At 32.9% G+C, this 22,601-nt stretch overlaps 1 protein-coding gene across 2 annotated transcripts in view; it reads right to left on the bottom strand.

The window, feature by feature from the left end:
* The window catches only part of LOC143231667 (uncharacterized), a 28,930-nt gene extending 6,706 nt beyond the window's left edge, over positions 1–22,224 (bottom strand). The window contains exons 1-6 of one of the 2 annotated variants that reach the window (XM_076466240.1): positions 22,088–22,224; positions 21,189–21,311; positions 15,463–15,496; positions 13,670–13,776; positions 8,810–8,964; positions 5,832–5,978 (exon numbers count right to left, since the gene is read on the bottom strand). In XM_076466240.1, the coding sequence (XP_076322355.1) occupies positions 5,865–5,978; positions 8,810–8,964; positions 13,670–13,776; positions 15,463–15,496; positions 21,189–21,311; positions 22,088–22,160 (606 nt within the window). In that variant the 5' untranslated portion in view covers positions 22,161–22,224 and the 3' untranslated portion in view covers positions 5,832–5,864. The remainder of the gene's footprint in view (positions 1–5,831; positions 5,979–8,809; positions 8,965–13,669; positions 13,777–15,462; positions 15,497–21,188; positions 21,312–22,087) is intronic. The other variant, XM_076466239.1, reaches the window with a different exon arrangement.
* Positions 22,225–22,601: the final 377 nt, after the last annotated feature.

Genomic DNA, 22,601 nt, shown 5'->3' with positions numbered 1-22,601 from the left:
TGTATCACACGAAGACAAGCAACTGAGAACATGAACTTACATCTGTTGACTCGTCGAGCTGAAAGGAGAACAAAGGGGAACCCTTGATTTCAGTCAAAACCTGTTCCTTCACATCCATAGACATTTTAGAAATGAGCCTCTGTATAGTATTATTTGACAGGGATACTTGCTGCATCGTCTTTGCACTGGCTTCTCCAAGAATAAGATTTACTGCTTTCATCATGCAGGGTTTAAGAAGTGTTTCTCAATCGTGTGAGACTTTTTTTGTTTAGCAATTTCGAATGCAATCTCATATGAAGCTTCCACTACGGCTGCACTCTGCTGCTGAAACGACCCACTTCTATCGATTCTTTGGCTGTTAAGACACCGTTCATGCCGTTTGAAGAAATCCAAACCCTTCTTTGCGTGTTCTGGATGTTTCGTCTCGAGATGACGCTTGAGTTTTGATGGTTTCATTGACTCTGCACTCAGGACAGCATGGCACAAAACACACTGTGGTTTCTCGATGCCGTCGTTGGCGAGCACAGTGGTGAAGCCAATGTTGAGGTAGCATTCTGAGTACCTGAGCCGTTTAGCCATGGACACAACTCACCTCTACTGCTTACATATCTCCTTGTTAAAATAAAATAAAATGTTGAATAATGAACGCTTTGGCAACTGTAGATCTTACACTGACTACTTGTGGGGGGTGCAGGTAGAGTAATGATGGGGTAAGTATTGGGAGGGAAGGGAGCGTGGCCAGTCGCGCGATTTGTCACCCACCAATCAGCAACGGACATGTGACTCACGTGTCGACAGGTAGAGTAATGATGGGGTAAGTATTGGGAGGGAAGGGAGCGTGGCCAGTCGCGTCATCCACCAATCAGCAACGGACATGTGACTCACGTGTCGACAGCGAGCACACACACTTAATCACAGCTAAACAGACACACAAGCATACGTACATGCGCATGCACTCACATACTTGCTACTCACTGGTACACACGTACATACAGTTGCAGACACATACACATTCACACAGGCACATTCACTCACAGGCACGCATACATACACCCATAATATCACCTAATGACATTGAACTAACGTAGCACACGTTTTGCTTTGCACCGAAACAAAAAAAATGTAAGAGCATGAAAATGTAATTGATTAAATAAAGTTAATGTTATCCCAAGCTACTTCTAACAAGGCTACGCGACTCCCCCCTGACAAGGCTACGCGACTACCCTGCCAAAGCTTTGCGACCCCCCTGCCAAGGCTTCGTGACCCACCGGTTGGGAACCCCTGGTCTAAGCTCTAGTATTTTGGTAGATCTGTTCCGGGCTCATTCCTTGATAGATTACTATGGAGTTAGATCGGGGTTTTCAAGGAATTCTCTCCTGTGAAACGTCTCCTGAATTTAAGAAACCGAAATCCACCGCTCAAGAAGATGTTTATCTGAAGTAGTTCATGTGTGAACATTTATTTATTAACTCCATTAACGTTGTTAAGAGTTACAGCGGCAATATGAACTAGAATATCAACCTAATAGGAATGATTTATAACACTTATTTATATAAATGATATGTTTGTCACTCCGGAAATTCTCTCATTCGTTCCTCGATCAAACGCTACAAATCTGATATTGTTCGAAAGACCTTTGTCAGGGAACTCCAGATTATACGTTGGTTTTTTCCATCCAAATTTACTTTACTTGTTCTTTGCTTAGATTGAGTGCTCAATGTAACGAGTGTGCTGCATGATGTAATTATGTATTTGTCATCACGTGACGACTGGATTCAAGTGCCTTTTTATTTTAACTCTAATTTGTAACCCGTTTACTCCGCGTGTAATTGCTCAAAGCTTAACATTAAACTAACATAATTGCAACTGGTTCCCTCGACTTATTTAGATTTAAAATACAAGTGCAGAATCTGCAAACACGTATTCAGGCGTTTCTGTAAATAAGCTAAGTTTGCCGTCATTACAATTTTACGTTTACTTACTTTGTAATAACGCAGCTTCGATTTATTTCATAGACTGCCATAAACGCTTATTAGCTGCTTGTACTTTTTTCAAATAAACTTATCTCTACGCGTATTTGTTTGTCAGACCGTGTAAACGTTTTTCAAACATACCAGAGTTTATTGAACTAACACATAATACCTGCAAGAAGCTGTAGCTAAAATTCCGTGTGAAAAATGATATAATTACAAAAATTCAAAAGAAAGGCATGAAAAATACCGCAAATATTTCGCGGATGGCAGACACTGAAAACATAAATCATCTCTTTTTGAAGAAAGAAATGTTTGTACTGTGTTACCAACATGATATAGATAAGACCGGGAAGGATATCCAATACTTGCTGACTTTTAAACTAGGTTGGCTAATCGTATTATCATTTGGATGAGTTCTTATGTGTGGTTCGTATCCTATTATTTTCGTATCTTTCCATTTCATTGTATGGCCGTTTATTTAGACGTAATGAACGAATGAAAACTGGGTTTTAAATTATTATTATACCCTTTTATAAGGGTAGTGGGTTCGAATCTCGTCACCGAACATACTGGTCCTTTCAACCCTTCTAGCCTAAAATTAGTGGCTTCCTTCCTTCTAGTCTATCACTTCAGAATTATGGTAGGCTAGAACAGCTAGTCCTCGAGTTGCTTTGTGTTAAATCTAAGACAATTATATCTGTAAATACGTCAAAGAAATAAAAATATCTAGAAGAACGGAAACCACTCAAACAGCCAGTTGATCCTAACTGTAACGAGGGTGATCCAGGTTTAAATCTTACGAGGGAGATCCAGGTTTAAATCTCACGAGGGTGATCCAGGTTTAAATCTCACGAGGGTGATCCAGGTTTAAATCTCACGAGGGTGATCCAGGTTTAAATCTCACGATGGTGATCCAGGCTTAAATCTTACGAGGGTGATTCAGGTTTAAATCTCACGAGGGTATCCAGGTTTAAATCTCACGAGGGTGATCCAAGTTTAAATTTCACGAGGGTGATCCAAGTTTAAATCTTACGAGGGTGATCCAGGTTTAAATCTCACGAGCAGTGATCCAGGTTTAAATCTTAATCTCTACACATAAATATTTTTATTTGCTGTCCTAAAGACGAGAACAAATCAGAAGAATAAGCACATGACACACATTAATTAGTATCTGGTATTAGTGTAAAAAAATTAGTGATTGGTTTAAAATTATATTTAGGCATTCTATAGACATGACAATAAAATTACAGAAACACATTGATTTACTTTACTACGAAAATTATATATAAATTGTTTGTTTGTTTTTAGTTTTGCGCAAAGCTACACAACGACTAGCTGTCCCTAATTGAGCAGTGTAAGATCAGAGGTAAAGCAGCTAGTCATCACCGCCAACTCTTGAGCTACTCCTCTACCAACAAATAATGGGATTGACTGTAACATCATAACTCCCCACAGCTGAAATGGCGAGCATTCTTGGTATAACGTGGATTCGAACCCGCGATTCTCAGAGTACGAGTGGTTACACCTGACCCTGCTAGGCCACAAAAGAGTAGGAAGATAATTAACACGAAAGTTATAGCTGTCACTTCATTCAGATATAGTCATAACAGTAAATGTACGAGGAAACGGACATTAAAATACCTCAGTCATTAAGTTTAATGCAACCGTTTAAAAACTAAAAACAATCGTGTGAAATAAATTAACAAGTTCAAACAGGACATAGTGAATAAAGTAGTGGTAAAAAAATAAGATAACAGAAAAACAGTGGAATTTGTTGGCTCAATATCAAGTTAAGACTAATCAATATTTTAACTCTACTGAATTTAGTATAGGAAAAATAAAGAACATTAGAATCTATCTGGTTGTTAGTATTCATTAATAAAAATAATACCCTACATTTTACATTAAATAGATAGCATAGCTTCATATATTTAGGCCTAACATTTAAGGGTCGGCGAGTCATTAAAAAACAAATATTTATATATAACGAAAATAAAACCGCTAAACGCTAAAGCAAAATTATTCTCTCACCAATAATATCAATTATAAAACTAAAAAATAAGTTATTTAAATATTTTTTCTTCACTTCAAAAGACAATTTTAATTTCAACTCCAGTTTAAAATTCATAATCTTCTGGACAGCGTATTATAATGAATTCGTAGACGTTAATAATAGGAGACAGTAACTTGAGAGATCGAACATTCACTCACAGCAAGAGAACGTTAGATTTCAATTAATCTTCAGGGGAAGCTCGCTTTGTTTCTGCATGTGTCATAAAACATTTTATATCTTTAATCTAAAGAGTTCAATATGCAAATTTGCCTCATTATTTTGTGCAGACAATAATATCCGGTAACATAAAAAAGTAAATATTCATAACGAAAAACTAATAGTTTAATGTATCAATCTTTCAATATTTCGCCCTCTATAAACTTGTTAATAAAAGTAATTCATTCAGTGCGATAATGGTTCTCTCTTTTAATTTTCATCAATGATTTTAAAGCGCACGTGGCACATAATATTATGAACTTTATTTTTCAATAATGCAATTCTCATTTAAATACAAATCACACAAATCTGATATTGTTTTGTTTGTTTGTTTTTTTGAATTTCGCACAAAGCTACTCGAGGGCTATCTGTGCTAGCTGTCCCTAATTTAGCAGTGTAAGACTAGAGGGAAGGCAGCTAGTCATCACCACCCACCGCCAACTATTGGGCTACTCTTTTACCAACGAATAGTGGGATTGACCGTCACATTATAACGCCCCCACGGCTGAAAGGGCGAGCATGTTTAGCGCGATAGGGATGCGAACCCGCGACCCTCAGATTACGAGTCGCACGCCTTAACACGCTTGGCCATGCCCTCTAGCGCATTTAGCCCTCGTGTGGCTTTGCGCGAAATTAAAAAACAACAAACAAACCTTCTGATTATGAGTGATCGATAAATATTCCTTTATTCATATTAATATAATCCGCTAATCTGTATTGATTGAAGCCACATTAATTCCAGTATTTAGATTCTTAAAACTCATTATTTTGTGATCTACATACTATAATATACTAAACCACAATATTTCAGGGTCTCAAAAACATTTTTTATCACTTAAATAAATCGCGATACAGGTTTTCACGTATGATCTTAGAATAACTGAGGGGAGGCGAAAAAAGAGGTTACTGTAAACAAATATTATTTTTGGATAAGTTTTTAAATTGTTACCCCCAGAATAATTTTCTGTCATCAAAACGAGGGAAAATATAGGAAAATTAAATATAAAACAATAAAGTATTTACATTTTTAGGTTCGGTTTGTTTTTGTTTTCTTTTTAATTTCGCGCAAAGCTACACGAGAGCTACCTGCGCTAGCCGTCCCTAATTTAGCAGTGTAAGACTAGAGGGAAGGCAGCTAGTCATCACCACGGTCAATCCCACTATTCGTTGATAAAAGAGTGGCCCAAGAGTTTGCGGTGGGATTGACCGTCACATTATAACGCCCTCACGGCTGTAAGGGCATGTTTGGTCCGACGGAGATTCGAACCCGCGACCCTCAGATTACGAGTCGAACGCCTTAACATACCTGGCCATGCCGAGCCTTTGAGGTTGGGTAACATAATATGTGGAAGCCTTTTTGAGAATAAACCAAGAAAAGTACTATTTCAAACATGGACTTGAGGTCACATGTGTTGAATTATTTGTAGAATTCAAGTTATGACGTTCGTTTTCTTTTACGTTGTGAAAAGTAAATACTAAATTGAGGATTTAGTTCTATGCTTCCTCAAAAAAAATTCTTTACTGATTTCAAAACAGTTTTATGTTTTTCACCCTATGCGGGACATATCCACACATTTAACGTCACTTACTCTCGTCCACGTGTTCCTCTTCTTTGCTGAACTTCAGTGTGGCGTACTCTGTTGGTGTGTTTTTCTAAAGAAAGGTTTTGTACCGCTATTTGGCAAAGACAAATCGGCGTAGACTAAACCTTCATTATTAGTAGAGAGGAAAAGTTTCTGGAAACGGAACAACACATGCAATCGTTCATAAATCAACAGGTTAATGAACCGTAATATCCTTATTAATAACTGGGATTTACGTGTTAACAGTAATTCAAGCAAAATATTGCAACTCGTTAAAAATGCATGCTATATTAGTAAAAAAAATCTAATTAAACAGGTCTACTCTGCAAACATGTAGGTCTTTATTGAGAAATTATGTTTGAATAACTGACGATTATTGCCGACATATCTCAAAGGCATTTCGAATTTTTATTATTTTTGTTTCATGCTAAAAAATTACCAGTTAATATTGCTATTTTATTTTGGTTAGTTGAAACATTCGTCAGAAAAGATGTTTAATTTTCGAATTTTATGAAGAAGGATAAATCCAAATTATTAAATAATTAATATAATAACTAAAGTAATTAATTTATATAATTAATAACATCTTGTTTAATTTATATATGTAGCATCTTGTTTAAGTTATATATGTAGCATCTTGTTCAAGTTATATATGTAGCATCTTGTTTAATTTATCTGTAGCATCTTGTTTAATTTATATATGTAGCATCTTGTTTAATTTATGTGTAGCATCTTGTTTAATTTATATATGTAGCATCTTGTTTAATTTATGTGTAGCATCTTGTTTAATTTATATATATAGCATCTTGTTTAATTTATACATGTAGCATCTTGTTTAAGTTATATAGGTAGCATCTTGTTTAATTTATATATGTAGCATCTTTTTCAATTTATATATGTAGAATCTTTTTTAAGTTATATATGTAGCATCTTGTTTAATTTATATATGTAGCATGTTGTTTAAGTTATATATGTAGCATCTTGTTTAATTTATCTGTAGCATCTTGTTTAATTTATATATGTAGCATCTTGTTTAATTTATGTGTAGCATCTTGTTTAATTTATATATGTAGCATCTTGTTTAATTTATACATGTAGCATCTTGTTTAAGTTATATATGTAGCATCTTGTTTAATTTATATATGTAGCATCTTTTTCAATTTATACATGTAGAATCTTTTTTAAGATATATATGTAGCATCTTGTTTAATTTATATATGTAGCATCTTGTTTAAGTTATATATGTAGAATCTTGTTTAAGTTATATATGTAACATCTTGTTTAATTTATATGTGTAGCATCTTGTTTAAAGGCAACGAAAGGTTCGAGTTTCATTCAGTCAATAGAAACTTAAGATTTATTTAAAGTTAAGGACAAAGCAACATAATGGGCTGTTTTCTGTCTACCACAAGTATCGAATCTCGGTTTGTAGCGTTGCAAGTCCGCAGACATGTTACTGTACCACTTGGGAGAGAGCGCAGAATTGTAATGAATGTTTTTATTCAGTTATATCGTTTTTCCTTATCTATCGCACATGAATTTTTTTTCTTCAACTTTGGAATCCATTGCGAAAATTTTATTAGGTACATAGTTGAACATATAAAAATAGTTTTATATAGTTTAATTAACAAGCTGATTTTATAACCGTTTGTTCCAACATTATCAAAACTACGACCAGCCTAATACTTTCAAAATAATATATTTAAATAAACGGTAAAGTATAAGAAAATTATTATCTCAAAACCAAATCTCTTCATTAGTTCATTTTATACGATTTTATCATTTGATACATATGTATACACAAAGCTAGTTTTCCGTTATTTACGCACATATAGATTGATGATTTTGATTTATATTCAAATCATCTCAATAAATGGTAGGTGTACTGGTAATATGTTCCAACTAATGAAAACGTGTAATAAGGAGTTAAATAGTATTGAACGTGTAATAAGGAGTTAAATAGTATTGAACGTGTAATCAGGAGTTAAATAGTATCATTTACAGATACTAAACCTGGATGGGTGTTCCAAGTATATTTGTATACTATAAACTATTTTTTTTTTTTTCATGTCTGACTTCCTTTTCGTGGATCAAAGATCATATACATTCTGATTTACGACCTTTCCAAGAGGTATTATAAGTTGAGGCGATACAACAACAGGAAAATTAATGGTTACTGTCTTGAGCTTTCCATTGGTAGGTCGAACTTTCTTAATATTAAAATGTGCGAAGTTTCGCGAACGAGGTAAATTGGTCTGAAATTATTACAGATGTGGAACGGGATTTATTTTGAACATCCGGGTGAATATTTTAATAAGCGTGAATGAAATTAGTTCGTTATAAACTAGGCTCGTGCACTGCTGAAGACGTTGATTAAAATTGATGAAATTATGACATTTTAAAATAAAAAACTTAATATTAATTAATTTTGTAGAAACACGTGCATAATTAATGACGAACTGAAACAGAGGAACACAGAACGAAACCTGTGTTAAACGGTCATAATCTGTCACGTTATTATTCATAAGCTAGTTTATTGGGGCATAATTTATAAACTTAACCAACGGACAAACATGCACTCAAATATTAATTGTTTATTGTTACTTTGTTTGTTTTTCAAGTCTTGTCCCAATACAATTACTTATTTTAGAATATACAAACATAGATTGGTATTAGAAAGAAAGAAAGAAAACATGACATAGATTGGTATTAGAAAGAAAGAAAACATGCCAAAACTAATCCAAACAAATGCTGATTCGTATTTCTCACGTGACAGTTAATTGGATAGACGAAAAGATTTGAGACCGTCACCAGTGTTCACACCAATCAAAACGCTGTGTGGTTTTGATAAGTCAAGTGTATGTTTGACTCTCCGAGAGAGGGGTGGTCAGACAACTGATGGGCACCTTTGTCCAAGTTTGTGGTTCTACAAACGCTTTGTTAACATGAACAACTCATAATTAACATCATTTATTTTAACTTACCCCTTTAGGTTCTTTTTGGTGAAATTTAATATTTTCGTACATGGGCCGGCTTTCTGGTTCTGCCACAGGTGATCCGTTTTCCTTCTTGTCTGCTTCGGTGACGTTTTGATAAACTGGATCACCGTCAGACTTACCTTTCTTGGGAGTGCCAGAACCTATATATCGAAATAATGATAATTTCTTTAAATATTGTTATATTTACCGCTTGCTTCTGATATTCTCAAATAAAAATTTAGCAGTTATTAGTAGCTATTCACCGAAGAGTAACCAGAACTTGATTTAGAATTTTATACATGACCGTAAAGTTTTCGAACTCCCAAGCATTGCACAATAACAAGTTCGTCACACCTTACTAACTATTTGGTTTATGGCGAATTAAGTTTCGTCTAAATTGTGTACAACGACCACTGTCAATAGGTAAGTACATTCTGTTAATAACTTGTAAATGTTTGAGTGTCGGGAAACCTCAATTATAAACGGTTTCTTGTTACATTTGCTTTAGAAAGAGTTCTTATATACAGGGTGGCCCGTATATCCACCTGCCCATCCATATGTTATTATGTTATATTCAATTACGCATGTATTATGAATGTGTTTCTTTTTTGTCAGAGAAATATGGCCGATGTAAGCCCATTTACACTTCTAGAGCGTTTTGTGCATAATATTATGCATCGAGAATGAGGACAGCACACAGATACACTGGATACATAAGATATATGGATGGGTAGGGACTTACAGGCCACCCTGTATTTTGTATATATAATAATTCTTGAAATCAAAGCAACATAAAGGTTGAAAAGCTATACTGAATCTTACTGTTAAACAATAAAGAAAGTTTGGAGCTAGAATAACGTAATACAGATTGAAAGTGAAAAATAAAATAAAAATTAAAATAAAATATTGTACACCAGGTGGTGTACAATAGATAAAACATTTCAAAATTTACTAGTGTAGAATACAGTGCAATAGATTACAAAAGGTGGCATAGTTTAAAATAGAGCAGAGAAGAATAGCGTAAAGTAATCTATAATAGAGCAGAATAAGGCAAACTAAAAAGTTCTTAAAATAAGGTAGACTAAAAAAGAGATCAGAGCACAGAAACATAGATAACAGAGTTGTACAATGTGGATAAATTACAATCGTGTAGAATAGAATGACGTGAATGATATATAGAACATAAAGTAGAATAGAATATATATAATAGAATATTGGAGTAAAATAGATAGAAAAGACAACAATAAAATGTGTACAAAACAGAAAAGTAGGTCATAGCAGTAAAAAAAAGCAGAATATAACGGAGTAAAATAGGGTAAAGTAAGGTAAAATAAAGCAGTGATACAGAGTACAAAAAAGTATAGTAGGATATAGTAATGTACAACACAGAAGTGTAGAGTAAAATAAAGGAAAATAGAGTAGTGTAGAATAAGGAAGTGTTAGAATGAATATTACCAGATTAGTTGAAAATAAAGTACGATAAATTAACGTAAAAGAAGCAGTGTAGAAAAAAGTAAAATACGATAAAGTAGAAAAGACTAAAGCGACTAGAAGATAATTAATATAAAATGAACACAGCAGAGCAGAGACAGTAAAATATTATAACGTACACTAAAGTAGTGAAGAAGAAATGAAACAGTGTATAAATACTGTACACAATATTACACCAATAAAACTAAACAAATACTACTGTAGTATTAGTACCAATCAATTACTGTAGTAGTACTAACCAAACATTACTGTAGTAGTAGTACCAATCAAATATTACTGTAGTAGCACTAACCAAACATTACTGTAGCAGTACTAACCAAACATTACTGTACTAGTAGTAACCAAACATTACTGTAGTAGTAGTAACCATACATTACTGTAGTAGTACTAACCAAATATTACTGTAGTAGTACTAACCAAATATTACTGTAGTATTACTAACCAAACATTTTTGTATTAGTAATAACCAAACATTACTGTATTAGTAATAACCAAACATTACTGTAGTAGTACTAACCAAACATCACTGTAGTACTACTAACCAAACATTACTGTAGTAGTACTAACCAAATATTACTGTAGTAGTAGTAACCAAACATTATTGTAATATTACTAACCAAACATTACTGTAGTAAGAGTAACCAAACACTACAGTAGTAAATCTAACCAAAGATTACAGAAGTAGTAGTAACCAAACATTACTGTAGTAGTAGTAACCAAATATTACTGTTGTAGTACTAACCAAACATTACTGTAGTAGTTCTAATCAAATATTACTGTAGTAGTACTAACCAAACATTACTGTAATAGTACTAACCAAACATTACTGTAGTTGTACTAACCAAACATTACAGTAGTAGTTCTAACCAAACATTACTGTAATAGTACTAACCAAACATTACTGTAGTAGTTCTAACCAAACATTACTGTTGTAGTACTAACCAAGCATTACTGTAGTGTTCCTAATAAACACTACTGTAGTGGTACTAACCAAACATTACTGTTGTAGTACTAACCAAGCATTACTGTAGTGTTCCTAATAAACACTACTGTAGTGGTACTAACCAAATATTACTGTTGTAGTACTAACCAAACATTAGTGTAGTAGTACTAACAAAATATTACAGTAGTTGTACTATCCAATATTACAGTTGTTGCTCTAACCAAATATTACTGTAGTATTACTTACGAAATATTATTGTGGTAATAGTAACCAAATATTACTGTAGTATTACTTACGTAATAGTAACCAAATATTACTGTAGTAGTAATAACCAAACAAAATAAAGTTATTTAAACTCCTAATGCCATATCTGTATTTTTGAAATATCGAAATGAGAAGACCTTTGTTTTAACCCAAATGGTTTTATTGTATGATGTTTTAAACCTGCTGTGTCATATCTGTACGTTTTGGATGATACAGATGAGGTGACAGTTATACTAAAGGTTTGATTTAGGTGTTTGTTATTTTAACCTTTCTGTTCCATATCTGTACGTTTTATATGATACAGATGAGGTGACTGTTATAATAAAGATTTGATTTAGGTGTGTGTCATTTTATCCTTTCTGTGCCATATCTGTACGTTTTCGATGATACAGATGAAGTGATAATTATAATAAAGATTTGATTTAGGTGTGTGTTATTTTAACATTTTTGTACCATATCTGTACGTATTGGATGATAGTTATAATATTGACAGTTATAATAAAGAGTTGATTGAGGTGTGTGTTATTTTAATCTTTCTGTACCATATCTGTACGCTTTGGGTGATACAGATGTGGTGACAGTTATAATAAAGATTTGATTTAGGTGTGCGTTATTTTAACCATACCTATACCTCCGTGAATAAAATTTACCTTGATCAATCTTTTCCCTAATGACATTCAGTCCCTAACAGAAATATTATTAACATATAGTTATTTGAAATACGAACATTTCTTTCTGACCATACTTTTATGTTAGCTATAGATTTGGAACTGTTTCCTTTATTTCTATTGTCCATTGCTTTGGAATATTGGTTATCATTCATTAATTATAATTAATTTAAATAAGAACTATTCATCCACTGAGCTAGACTTAAAGCTTACAAGTTAATTTTACATCATATAAACTATTACTGTTAAATCAGTTTATTATTGGTATTATTAAATGAAAAAAATTAATTATACCTATAGAAACTAAAAGAGACGTTTGAAAGTAAAGAACCAACCGTTTCCTTTCTATTCAACCAGTCTCTCTTAATCACTCTGCAGAACCTAAACTTACATTGTTTTTTTATAATTTCCAACTGACCTCTTTGCAAATGAAAAGCTTCGAAGGCGCAGAAAATTTTACGTAAAAGAAATATAATTATTTTTGTTATTGTACGTTTATTCTAATAAACTAGTTTCAGTTGATTAATAACTTAGATACAATATTCTCTTATAGGTGATTTGAGAAAAATAATAATAATTTTGAAAATAATGCTGAAACCATCGAAAGAAAAAAAAAACAAAATTAAAACTTTATTACCCATCAGATTTTAATTCACGTTTCTTTATAGAGGTTACGCTTTGGACTCTGAATACTTTTATCTAGCTGAAAATTAATTATTTAAAAACAAGTGTACTTATACTTAGAAGTAGCAATCAAGAGTCTATCAGCTATTTCTTAATCTCGTTAAATATAACATACACATATTTGTTTTGGAGTTCTGTGTCTCCTTTTTACGTGGATATGCAAGCAACATTTTTTTTTTTACCTTTCTCAGTCTTTAATAACGTGCGAAAATTTTTCTGGTTAAGCTTGCCCAGCATGTAACAGTCATGTGGTGTTAGCTTATAATTCCGGGATTCAGAAGTTGTGTCTGGTAATTAATCATATATCATGTCTTTGTTATGTATATCTCGATTTCCACTAGTACTAACGAACCTCCTGTATAAATACTTTGCATTTTTGGATGCAGATGTAAAGTTAGAGAGTAGCTAATATTTCTGTAATAGTTTGTAAACACGATTTGTAAAAACACAAATCGGTTTAATAGATATAAGATATTTATCTAATGTTTTCTTTATAACCTTATCTTTTATGGATATTCTCTCATTTATTTCTTATTACGTTACTACTTTATTATGCTTATTACACAGCACGGGTTATTATAATACAATGGTATTCATGTATTTATAGTTGCATGCGTGGATTTCATTAATTAATTTCAGACAGTTTAATTTCAGATTTCTAGACAAATGGATATCTGGAAGCAGTTAAGCTTTCCAAGGTATTATCTCCTACAAATATGAATTAACTTTTAACCTAACTGATAATTAACTTTATTTATATTTTATTTTAATTGACATAACTATAACTTTATGAACGAATAGTAGCTACATACAAACCTGTGTTTCCGTTTTTGAGATTTGGACTTCCGTTTGTATTATAAGGTTTACGAAACCCAGGTTTGGGAACAGGTGTAGCTTCTGCAGGCTGCACACGACCCTCTGGTCTACAGCAAAAACAGAACTCATGCAAAGCCATGTAGAAGGAAATTCTTCACAGTGATTGGTTAAAACACATGCTGTGGTTAAACTTACACAATGTAAGGCTAGAAGAAAGTAAGGCTTCGCAGTGAAACGTGCCTAGTAGTGGAGCCTACTTACAGCGTATTACTAAAAAATTTTAAATGTTTAGTAAAAGCGTATGTATCTACTCAGTTTTAAAACAAGGTTTCAAGACCATGATAATACATAAATACTTAAGGATTTTCAAGACAGTCAAGTTAATACATCGAGTATTTCTATATACATCTTAGGAAGTGAGCCAAAGCGCACGTGCAAATATAAACGTATCTGGTATGTTTCGTTATAGTGAGTTAACAGGTATTTAAATCAAATATCTATTGAGAATAACCCATTTTCAGTAGATTTCTGGCTCAAAACAACGTATCCATTAAAAACTAGTAAAAATGTTATATTTAATGTGCAAGCAACAATTGAAATATCACAATGGTACAGTTATTAATTATAAAATATTGTATGTATTGTGAGTTCCTTGATAACAGTACAAGTTAGGGAGATATTATAGATTAAACATGGGTTTCAATTTCATGATTGTGATTGGATGATTTTATTCACAAAATATATCTCAATTCAATTCGAAAAATCCACTTGAAGTAGAGACGACTAATATGGATATTACAGTAGCAGAGTTAGGGGTCAAGTTTAGATAGCCACTATGTTGAACACTTTTATTCCAGATACCAAACAAGTAACAATGTTTCAACCTACGGTCATTATCAGGTTAGGAATATTTTAATCTAAGTATTGATTCCGATATATTAACCTTAATACAGATGGATCTCGTAAGACATGTTTCTTGTCATACCTTTCTACTTTAATACAGATGAATTTCGCTTGCTATATCTTTCTTTGTTCCATCTGATCGACATTAAATAATTTTGACCTGACCCTGAACGATTGACATTCTTTTCCTATAATGAATGCGTTTTCAGTGGTCTTTCTTTAGGGCACAATAACAAGTAAATGCGAAGACAGCCTTCATTATTCTACACCCGTAGGAATTTTGGTGTTCAGAGAGGAAGTGACTAATATCTTCAACTGAAATACGATCAAACATATCACGCGGTTTCTTTGTTTGTCATGATCAAACACAGCTTGGATTCGTTCGTTAAATTATGGGGCGATAAATCATATAAGTACACTTCGCCACACGTTGGAAATATAAACCTATACAAGAATATAGTAGATTAAATAACAACCTTAATTCAGTTTCACGTCTTCTCTCCTCTCTAAAGTCCTTGTATGTGATTGGACTAAAAGTAATTGTAATATTTGGTAGAGGATATAATAGTTTACCTCTATTATTATAAAGTGTTACAACAAAATTATACTTGGTTGTATTTATCAATAAAAGTTTACCAGGTGGCAAGGAACCATTTTATAAAATCAAAACACTCACGCTTATAATACATTTTAATGAAAACTTATCAGTGTTCAACTTTCATTTCTATCATTCTATATATATTTAGTCAAGCTCTATTGCTCACTTCGTGTCCGTGTAAAAGTAACATATATTTTAGATGGGTGCATGAGTGAAAGGGAACTTATTCGTCAAACACATGCAAGACTGTTACATATTAAGGTTTCAAACTGTGTTAGTATGAGGTACTTACGTTTCCCTTTCATCCAGAGTGTCTTTGGAACCGGCTGTAAATATCACACAACCACGTATATTTTTATAACAATTTACTCTTGAATAAGTGTAATATAACCAACAAATTTTAATAATTATATCACACGTTTTACAATAAACAAATGAATTACTACAGCTAATTTAGGTAAAAACGTCCAGATGAACTTTAAATAAACATTTCAGGAACTTAATCTATTGCGAAAAAAATCTCTAAAAGTAATCAATGCGCAACAGCATTGTCAATTTCACACCGAAAGACTCTAAAAAGCACGTTTTCAGCTAAAGGAACAACTAACTCTAATCCTCTCCACTACATGAAGTATAGTATGTGTTCTTTAACGTATATGTATTACTAGTCTTCACTACCATTAAGACTCTTAACGGATATAAGTTGTAAACTATACCTGAAAGTCTTGAAGTAGACGTCAGTCCTCTAGTCCTAATACCTGAGCAATACAGCATCAAGCTCAATGTACAAAGTAGATATACAGTCCTTTGGTCCTTATACCTGAGGTTTTACAACATCAAGCTTGATGCTGTAATACCTCAGGTATTAGACTACAAGACTATATATATATACTGTGTACATAAAGCTTGATTCTGTAAAAAACCTCAGGTATAAGGACTAAGGACTGTATATCTACTGTGTACATCAAGCTTGATGGTGTAAAACCTCAGGTATTAGGACTAAAGGACTGTATATCTACTGTGTACATCAAGCTTGATGCTGTAAAAAACCTCAGGTATTAGGACTAAAGGACTGTATATATACTGTGTACATAAAGCTTGATGCTGTAAAACCTCAGGTATTAGGACTAAAGGACTGTATATATACTGTGTACATAAAGCTTGATGCTGTAAAACCTCAGGTATTAGGACTACAGGACTGTATATACTGTGTACATAAAGCTTGATTCTGTAATACCTCAGGTATTAGGACTAAGGACTGTATATCTACTGTGTACATCAAGCTTGATGCTGTAAAACCTCAGGTATTAGGACTAAGGACTGTATATATACTGTGTACATAAAGCTTGATGCTGTAAAACCTCAGGTATTAGGACTAAAGGACTGTATATCTACTGTGTACATCAAGCTTGATGCTGTAAAAAACCTCAGGTATTAGGACTAAAGAACTGTATATATACTGTGTACATAAAGCTTGATGCTGTAAAACCTCGGGTATTAGGACTAAAGGACTGTATATCTACTGTGTACATCAAGCTTGATGCTGTAAAAAACCTCAGGTATTAGGACTAAAGGACTGTATATCTACTGTGTACATAAAGCTTGATGCTGTAAAACCACAGGTATTAGGACTAAAGGACTGTATATCTACTGTGTACATCAAGCTTCATGCTGTAAAACCTCAGGTATTAGGACTAAAGGACTGTATATATACTGTGTACAACAAGCTTGATGCTGTAAAACCTCAGGTATTAGGATTAAAGGACTGTATATATACTGTGTACATCAACCTTGATGCTGTAAAACCTCAGGTATTAGGACTAAAGGACTGTATATCTACTGTATACATCAAGCTTGATGCTGTGAAACCTTAAGTATTAGAACTAAAGGACTTTATATATACTGTGTACATCAAGATTAAAGGACTGTATATATACTGTGTACATCAACCTTGATGCTGTAAAACCTCAGGTATTAGGACTAAAGGACTGTATATCTACTGTGTACATCAAGCTTGATGCTGTAAAACCTCAGGTATTAGGACTAAAGGACTGTATATCTACTGTGTACATCAAGCTTGATGCTGTAAAACCTCAGGTATTAGGATTAAAGGACTGTATATATACTGTGTACATCAACCTTGATGCTGTAAAACCTCAGGTATTAGGACTAAAGGACTGTATATCTACTGTGTACATCAAGCTTGATGCTGTAAAACCTCAGGTATTAGGACTAAAGGACTGTATATACTCGATATACAGTGAATGTGCAGTTCTTTAGTTCTATATTTAAATTGAGTTCGGTTTCATTCTATTTCGCCATTGACATCGTGGAATTACAAGTTACGAATTTTAGCCGATCAGTTTAATATTTTACATTAGAAATTCTGGAGTTATTCTGTTTTTTTTTTTCAGCACATTGTTCGCAGTGAAGTTCATTGAGAATAAGTGGTATAATGCATTTTAGACACTCCGATCATCATTGTTATATCCAATATCATTTCTATTTGAAGGTTTCATTAATTCTGTTGCTCCTGGTTTCTCCAATTCAATTGAATACTTTTGAGAGCTGCGAGGAGTTATCGAGTTAATTTAGAATTGGCCACCCGACTAAAATGCATATTTATTGTGAATGAGGTATTACTATCTGGGGATGTGTTGTTCTCATACCTCTCTCAATACACTGTGTGTCCATTAGTGGGTATGGACTATTAATATGTGGGAATGTGCTGTTTTGAAACCTCTATCAATGTAATGTGTATCTAATTGTTAGTATGGACTATTACTCTGTGGGCATGTGCTTGTCTGATACCTCTGTCTGTATAATGTGTATCTATTAGTTGAGTATGGGCTCTTACTCTGTGGGCATGTGCTGTTTTGATACCTCTGTCTGTATAATGTGTATCTAGTAGTGAGTATGGACTATTACTCTGTGGGCATGTGCTGTTTTGATACCTCTGTCTGTATAATGTGTATCTAGTAGTGAGTATGGACTATTACTCTGTGGGCATGTGCTGTTCTGATACCTCTGTCTGTATAATGTGTATCTAGTAGTGAGTATGGACTATTACTCTGTGGGCATGTGCTGTTATGATACCTCTGTCTGTATAATGTGTATCTAGTAGTGAGTATGGACTATTATTTTCTGTGGACATGTGCTGTTCTGATACCTCTGTCTGTGTCTGTATAACGTGTATCTATTAGTGAGTATGGACTATTACTCTGTGGGCATGTGCTGTTCTGATACCTCTGTCTGTATAATGTGTATCTATTAGTGAGTATGGACTATCACTCTGTGGGCATGTGCTGTTCTGATACCTTTGTCTGTATAATGTGTATCTATTAGTGAGTATTGACTATTACCACTGATATTTTAATTTTATCTTTTAATCGTAAGTTTTAAACGTAATATCTCATTATATTTCCTTCTAATATCTTAAAGCTATTGTATGTGCACAGACTGTAACGAAACTTATTACCTCTAAAGGAACTTTTGGTGATACACTCTGTAACTGTTAAATTTATAAAAGCTTTCACATCAGCGTAGTACAACATTAGAATTGATTTTCTAACAAACCCCCTTACAGTGAAAAGGAAATTGCAGAGAATTTGTCGGATGCTTTAAACACATAGAAAAATGAAAATACGTCGCGTTCCGTTAATACATCGTTGTTGATCTGAATTCTACAGTTCAATGAATTAGAACCGTATTTTGATAGAAAGGACGATATAAACTTTGTCACGAGCGAGAAAACAGTGTTATCGCTTTCACACTGGCTTACGTACGGATGGCTTCGTCAGAACAGACTTCTTATCTATTGCGTTTACGTCTAACGGACCTACAACTAAACGACTCGTTTCGTGGCATGTCCAACATTAAAGTCGGTTTACTTGGTCCCACTGGCAGATTTAACTAATTTCAGATCGGTAATTTTCTTCTTTAATATACTGACTGGCATCTTTTAAACATCATAACATGTACAGCGTTTAAGATTACAAACAAAGTGCTTAGAATTAATAGTACAGAACTGGACGGGCGCCCTCTAGCGTAACTGTTCCAGTGAATAAAACTTTTAATTGTGCGGGAAAATTATATCTTTAACAAATAAAGTTGTTTAATTTTTCTTGATTCAAATAGATTTGATGAGAAAACAAAACTGGCTTAGATTATTGTAGAAATGTATTCAGATGTCCTCAAAATATGAATCTAAGCAGTTTCAGGCGAAGAGTACTTACTAACGATATGCCTCTCTCAATATATAATTGTTTGTGTACAGCATTAAAAAAAACCGATCTATTGTTAAGCCTAAAATAATACATGTTTTTATTCTCTCCGCCATGATTTTGACCATACCAGATACACGTTGTCATTATGTAATGTAATTAGAAATTGTATGATTGACAAAAAAAAAAACATGGAGGCAGTAACACTTGTACTGGTTTCTCACAATACAACTAATTAAAATATAAAAAAAAATATCCATATAATTGAAATCAATATCTAGTTATTGTGTTTATTTAAAACGTAAGAAAAGAAACGTCTGACAAACCTGATGTACAAATTAATTAGAATCTCAGATTATCAGGGTATATTGAGTAATAATAATATCAAAACGGAAAATGAAACTGCCTGATGAGAATTATAATTAAAACTCAACTTACATGTTTTGATTTTTACTTCTTAGCTCATTATAAAAAAATACGATATTCTAAACTTCCTTTAATATCTCGAATTAATATGCAAGTAAAACTATATTTTGTAAAACATATATGTATCTAAACATCCTTAATGTTAGACTAATAATATTTTTAATCGTAAAACAAAAAATATATCGATTACCATGCCAAACGTTACCCTTCAACAGCGTGAAAAAGAATGTATTTATGGAATATAAAATTGCTTAATCATGAGCAACAATATATACTTCGTAAACTATAATGTTTGATAGGTAGACAGAGTTATAACTTAATTTTAATAGAATAATAAACTCTGAAAATAGTTTAGTAACAAAATAATCACAAAGTAAAGTATAACGTAATGACGAAAAACTCGTCAAGTTAAAATAACTGAATAAAATACAACTTAATGATGAAAAACTCGTCAGGTTAAAATAACTGAATAAAATATAACTTAATGATGAAAACTCGTCAGGTTAAAATAACTGAATAAAATATAACTTAATGATGAAAAACTCGTCAAGTTAAAATAACTGAGCTGGTAAAATACGAAAACAACGTTTCGGGCAACAGCCGTTCACCAGGTTTACATAAATAATGAAACCTAATGTAGTTGTTGCCCGAAAATTTAGTGTTTTATCAGTTCTATTATATCCTCTCAAAATAACCAAGTTAGGTCTATTATTGTTAATTTTTTTTCAACCACCAACGATAATGAAACAAATATAATGGTTAATTCTTAACGTTTGTCACTTGAACTATACAAAACATTTTAAATAGAAGAATTTCACAACCAGAATATACTTAATACAGTAAAATGTATTTATATGTAGTTGCTTAAATCCTTAAAATATAAGGCCTAATATTTTCCAATAATACAATAATATCATTGTTCTGGGGAATCAGAACATGATTCCAATGAAACGTACAATAATATTTACATAATGTCACACAATAAACATGTTTAGACATACTCGTTATTTACGATCAGGGAAGAGTCGATCATGTTTCATGTACATTTTGGTAGTTTTGATAGCTGGCCATGTAAAACAAAACTGATATCAGAAATATGGGATTTGATATCGGATTCAGTGAACAATATGAATAACATTATAATGTTTAGAAACGTCTCTCTCTAATTATTTACACATAAGTTAATTAAACGTTTGCATTATAGTAAAGTATTATTTAATTTAAAGTTCACGTTGTAAGAAAAAAAAAAGGCTATATATGGCATTTAAATTATCTTTATATTTTGTTCTAGAATGTGATAACGTTACTCCATTCGTAAATACAATTACGGACTAAATAAATACACTCACATGTACAAACAAATACTCACTGCGAGTCTTTCTTTTCATCAACAAGATGACAATGATGATTATGATGATTAATAGAACAATAATAGCGACAACGGCGGCAGCTATTATAATAATACTGTCATCCCCATGCCATCCTGCCGCACCTGAAGAGGTTAAATACATAACGAAATGAACAACTTAGAGAGTGAATAAGTGTGTTCCATTTTATACAGCTTATCGCATTCTAAAGTTGGCCGGTTTGGGTATTAAAATTGAATTTAATATAAATTACAAAACAACGTTTCAACCTTCTTAGGTCATCTTTAAGTTGACAAAGTTCATACTCTCGTTCCCAAGACATCTGCCAACTAATGATCAGTTTTCAAACTGTCTTTGTTAACCTGAAGATGGCCCAAGAAGGCCGAAATCTTGTTCTGTGCTTTATATTAAATTCAAGTTTTAAAAGACACACCAGCCGTCTTTAGGAAACATATTTACTTCAAGTGAGTTTCTGATCATCATGAACTACTGTACCTTTCTTTTGTAATTAACTTTGAATAAGTCTTTGTATGAAAAAGTATTTAATTATTACTTTCTGTTCACTTGTTTGTCTTTCTTTGCTTTTACGAAAAAAAAATCTTCAAATTTGCAGATTAAACATGTGAAAATGACACCTTTAAATGAAATGTAAAATGTTTAAGGTATTTTGACATATTACAGAAAATTAACAACTTGTTATATCTTTGTAATCTCCTAGTTTATGTTTCTTCTCATATTTTGCTGGAAGGAATATTTTACGTATTAAAATATGTATAATTACGTTTTATACGCGTAATACAGAGGCTGAGTAGATTATTCTTAAACGAGTTGAAAGCTATCAACACGTTCAATCATGCTCTGCAATATAGTAGTGACCCCTGTCCATAACCCTAATGCTTACTTTTTACTGCAAAAGGCTCCGTCGTAAGACTGTCACGTATAAAACATACCACTCTTCTCTGAATGCTCTCCATAAGATATCTAGTTTACGAGGAAGTCAGTTCTTCAATCTCCCTTTTCAACAGTTTATTCGCAAGCAAATCCATATGGTTGCGTCAAGCACATGACTTGAATGTCTTCGTAAAGCACAGCACGAATACGCCTTGTTGCTCACGTGTCCAGACAGAGATCGTTCTTGATAAAGTTGCATGAGTTATCTGACCAACGTCAACAGCCTCCTTTCTATTCGAGGATTTTCACCTATATAAGACATTGCCTCTGGAGAGTCCTGTTGCCCCAAAATTGAATCGTATTCATTCAGTTTGCAATGTACGTAAGTTCACGTAATCTACTGATTTTCGTATTCCAGAAAGGTTTAAAACAATGTTGCTATATGAATAAGTCAATTATAAACGTAAAGCTTATATCATCTGAAACAACGACTCTCTTTCACAACACTATAGCAAGAAAACAAA

This window comes from Tachypleus tridentatus, chromosome 11 (assembly GCF_004210375.1).
Source record: "Tachypleus tridentatus isolate NWPU-2018 chromosome 11, ASM421037v1, whole genome shotgun sequence".
Classification (NCBI taxonomy): Eukaryota; Metazoa; Arthropoda; class Merostomata; order Xiphosura; family Limulidae; genus Tachypleus; species Tachypleus tridentatus.
The sequence above is the reverse complement of the archived record's forward strand: the minus strand, read 5'-3'. Positions and strand labels throughout refer to the sequence as shown.